This window comes from Spinacia oleracea, chromosome 5 (assembly GCF_020520425.1).
Source record: "Spinacia oleracea cultivar Varoflay chromosome 5, BTI_SOV_V1, whole genome shotgun sequence".
Lineage (NCBI taxonomy): Eukaryota > Viridiplantae > Streptophyta > Magnoliopsida > Caryophyllales > Amaranthaceae > Spinacia > Spinacia oleracea.
In genome coordinates, this window is record NC_079491.1 from 51,885,865 (window position 1) to 51,889,938 (window position 4,074).

The window sequence follows — 4,074 nt, forward strand, 5'->3', positions numbered from 1 at the left end:
CTTTTATAGTGTTTATCCTTAGGGTTAGTTCCCTTCAAAACCTCAACTGCTAACTGCCAGCACTTTGGTCTCCACGTCCCTTGACTTGAGGAACAAGGGGAAGACCACTTCCCACGTTCAGCCATAAAGCAGTTAGTGATTTGACTCAATCAAACCCTAAAATATTTCTTTAAAACAGATTTTATTTATCTACAAAAACTTAGGAGAATTTTTAGGAAAATAAGTTTTGTTTAAATAAAATAAAACGTAAATCTATTTTATATTAAATATGCAAAACTTGTTTTTATTTATGAAAATGTTTTCCATAAAAATCGCTTCCAATAAAATAAATGGCCTAATTAAATCATAAGTTCCTTGAGTACTCTATATACCATTAGCATAATTAATATTTACATAAAATTCTAAGTACAGTGGACTACCTAGACTTCATGTCTTCCCTTTGTCTGGAACTTGCAACTCAGAAGCTTCAGACGTTCCAGCCAAGGAACATTGATGAGTTCCTCTCTAGCTAACACAGGAACTCTTGGCTATGAGTCTGTAATAGTTCTTGTGGATATTCGGAACTCTTGATATGTAACTGTGTTGCTCCTTTTGTGACTTCAAACTGGAACAGATACAACTTCCAGCTCTGAAACTCCATTGACTGTTCCAAGTGTACCTCAGGAACTTCACCAGTTTATTCAAGTTCCTATCCTAATAGAAACTTGGGCATATGCCTGTTCAAAGTCATTTAGCAACCACAATCAGGAAGTTTGCAATATGTGTGTGTCATCAACCAAAACTTAGGAACAACAATATTCCCCCTTTTTGGTGATGACAACACTTGCAAACTTTTTACAAAGAGAGTAAGTACAAACAAACAAGAACTTATACAGACTATTGTGAAACAGAACATAAAAATTGAAAAACAAAAGAGAAAGATTAGAGAGAAGAAAGAGGAGCACCCTTGGCTTACAGAGAGATTCAGAGAGATTGATTCAGGAACTGGATTGAGTGTGCCTTGGAAGTTTGCACCCATGACTTCCCCCTGTTGACATCAACAAAAAGCATAGCACGAAATATAGCCATTCCAAACACAGTGCCCCACGATCAACGTTTGGCAAGTTAAGCTAGCCTCAAAGTATTAAACTAACTCATACAATAAAGTGAAAGCAAGCAGTAATGATCAAGACTAGAAAGCATAGATATGTGTAACCCAGCAAGTCAAAATAAGATGGAACAAATACCCAAGTTTAAAAATTATACAAACCGAAAGCAAATTAAAAAGATTGTTCCATGGCAAAAGATAAAAGAAACATGGGATAGGGTGATTTAGGCTTGGGATGGGGAACCAGAACCAGCAGTTTCTTCTATCACAGTCTCCTCAAAAGATTCCAGATTGTTGATCTTGGTGAGGATTGTGGCACGAGTTGCATTGGCTTGTTCTGAGTAGTGGTGAAGATCGTTTTGGAGAGTCTTGACACTTGTAACCAATGCACCTATGTGGGCCTGCATTGAGCTAATCCTGTGATCTGTTCCCTCCTGTAGTTCCACCAGACGAGCAACTGTTGCCTTTAGCTCCAATATCTGATCATCCTTTGTGTTCCAGGCACCCCCATGATCTTGAACATGTTCCTGTTCAGATGGAACACGACGAGCTTTGGACTTTTTGGAGGATCTGGGTGTCCTTTTTCTTGGCCTAACAGTTTCAGGCAGTTCCTCTTGATTCAGTGGAACAGCATCCTCCTCTATGGGCATCTCCTTGACATCCCCTTCCTCATTTATTTCCATAAAGACAGGCCCTCTTTTCTTGTTCTCCTTCATTGCTACCCTCATGCTCTTTCTTTTTCCTACACTCTTCCTGTTCCCTCGAGGTAAAGGGACCTCTATTTGTTCGAGTTCCTCCTCCTCCTCCACTTCTTCTTTAACTGCAATTCCTTCCTGATCTTCCTCATCTTGTTTCTCTTCCTTTCCAGCCCTAATGACTTTACCCTGAACCACTTTAAGATTTAATAGATGGAGCATTTCAAGTTGAAGGATTTGGGTGGATTTTAAGGGAATCACAAAGTATGGGCTAAGGTCAACTGAGAAGCTTTTGAAGATTTCTGTAAGAAGGGAGGAGTATGGAATTTTGAATTTGGGGATACAGGTGGATAAGTGTTTGATCATGATTGCAGGAAAGTTTATGGGAATTTTCCTTTCAAGACAATACATGAGACATGCATCAAACAGACTTGCTATGTTCCTTTTCTGAGTTCGAGGAACTACACCTCTCCACACAATATTAAACAGTAATTTTTGAAGAGGTGAAAAGCAGTTGTGTGAGGTGGAGGTGGATACTTTAGAATCTCCTCCAATGGAACCAACTATATCTTTTTCATCTACATTATCTATGGTCACTGTGATTTGACCTTTGAGCCACATATCAAAACCCCTATTGGGTGTACCAAACAGCTGTTCCAGATAAGAGGCATCAAATTCGATGCGAGTTCCATTCACTTTACTTGAACATACATTATCAACACATGCAAAGTTCTTGCAGAATTCTTTCATAGCTTCAGGAATTAAGGGGGATTTGGCATAGGTACTCAACAGACTTACCCACTTTTGTTGTTCAAGGATTTCCATCAACTCTTTAAATTTCGTGGCTTCACACCATGTTGAGTTGATTGCGAACCCCTCGACCAGATTGTTTTCCTTTGCAGTGAGTTTCTTGGACCCTTTTGCTTCCCCCTGAGTTTGAGCATTCTCCTCTGTTTCCTCGATGTTTTCACCAGAAGCTTCCACTCGTCGTTTTTTGGATTTTCTTGTGGAGGATCTAGGGTTTGAGATTGGGGATTTCATTTCGATGTCAGTGTTGGTTTGTTCCCCCTGAGTGATTGCGAGCATTGGATTGTGGGATCGAAGAGGAATTGGCGATTGAATGGGTGAGGTATCCATGGGAACAGGAGATGAAGGGTTTCTCTTTCGTTTGAGGGATGTGAGATCAGTGTTGTTGCTTGTGAGAACCATGGTTGAGGTTTTTATAGGTGGAAGGAGAGGTGATGTCAGTGGAGAAGGCGTGTGAGAGAGAGAAAAGGGGGTTGCATGGATTGATTGTGGAAAGTGAAGAGTTTCTCCTATTTATTGCCAATGGAACCGTTCCAAACATTCTTTGAATATGGGTATTCGGTTTTTAATAAAAAAATAAATAGATAAAAATAAAAGGAAAATGAAAAAAAATTGTGTTTGACTTTGACTTGCTTAATTTCGTATCTCTGACTTAACTAGTTTGAAAGGAACTGCTTACCTTGCTCATTTGAAGTGTGAGTGAATTTGCCACGATGGTAAGCTTCAACTATGTTTGCACACAAGATTTTGTGTTTGTAATAGTCTATATGTACCATGATTTTTGCTTTTGCCTTAGAGGAACTCCAATTTGGCAATTACCTTAGCTTGATCATTCCGAGTTCCATTCTCATTTTCTCATGTTTCTCTCTGTTCAAAGGCTTAGTTAAAATATCAGCAATTTGGTGATCAGTTTGGCAAAAATCTAATTTGATCAAACCTTTCTCAACATTATCTTTAAGGAAATGGTGTCTGATGTGGATGTGTTTGACTCGGGAATGATGAACCGGATCTTTTGAAATACAAATAGCACTAGTGTTATCACAATAGATAGGAACACAATCATAGATAATACCAAAATCTCTTAGCTGTTGTTTTATCCATAGAATTTGTGAGCAACAAGCTGCAGCAGCTACATACTCAGCTTCAGCTGTGGATAGAGCAACAGTATTCTGTTTCTTGGAACCCCAAGAAACCATGCATGGACCTAGGAACTGTACCATACCTGATGTGCTTTTTCTATTCACTAAGTCACCTGCATAATCAGCATCTGCATATCCTCTTAGCTCGAAGGATCCACTTCTTGGATAGTAAAGGCATAGGTCATCAGTTCCTTTGAGATATCTTAGTATTCTTTTCACCGCAGTTAGATGGGACTCCTTTGGATTTGATTGAAATCTTGCACATAGTCCTACACTCTGTATTTTGTTTGATTCACACTTTTCCCATTTGGATCAGTGTCTAATCTGGTAGCAGTTCCCATGGGAG

The 4,074-nt window shown here is 39.2% G+C and overlaps 1 protein-coding gene across 2 annotated transcripts; it reads right to left on the bottom strand.

Moving 5' to 3' along the window:
- Positions 1 to 306: 306 nt before the first annotated feature.
- On the bottom strand, positions 307 to 3,333 carry LOC130460958 (uncharacterized). 2 transcript variants are annotated; one of them, XM_056828801.1, is made up of 2 exons: positions 956 to 3,333; positions 307 to 716 (listed from the first exon to the last, which is right to left on the bottom strand). In XM_056828801.1, the coding sequence occupies exon 1, from the start codon at positions 2,989 to 2,991 to the stop codon at positions 1,312 to 1,314; it is 1,680 nt and encodes a 559-aa protein (XP_056684779.1). In that variant the 5' UTR covers positions 2,992 to 3,333; the 3' UTR covers positions 307 to 716; positions 956 to 1,311. The 2 variants fall into 2 exon arrangements, with proteins under 2 accessions (XP_056684779.1, XP_056684778.1); XM_056828800.1 differs by having other exon boundaries at positions 945 to 3,333.
- Between the last annotated feature and the right edge of the window lie 741 nt (positions 3,334 to 4,074).

Coding starts and splice junctions, on each gene's coding strand:
- LOC130460958 (XM_056828801.1), bottom strand. CDS start 2,991: ATGGTTCTCACAAGCAACAACACTGATCTCACATCCCTCAAACGAAAG.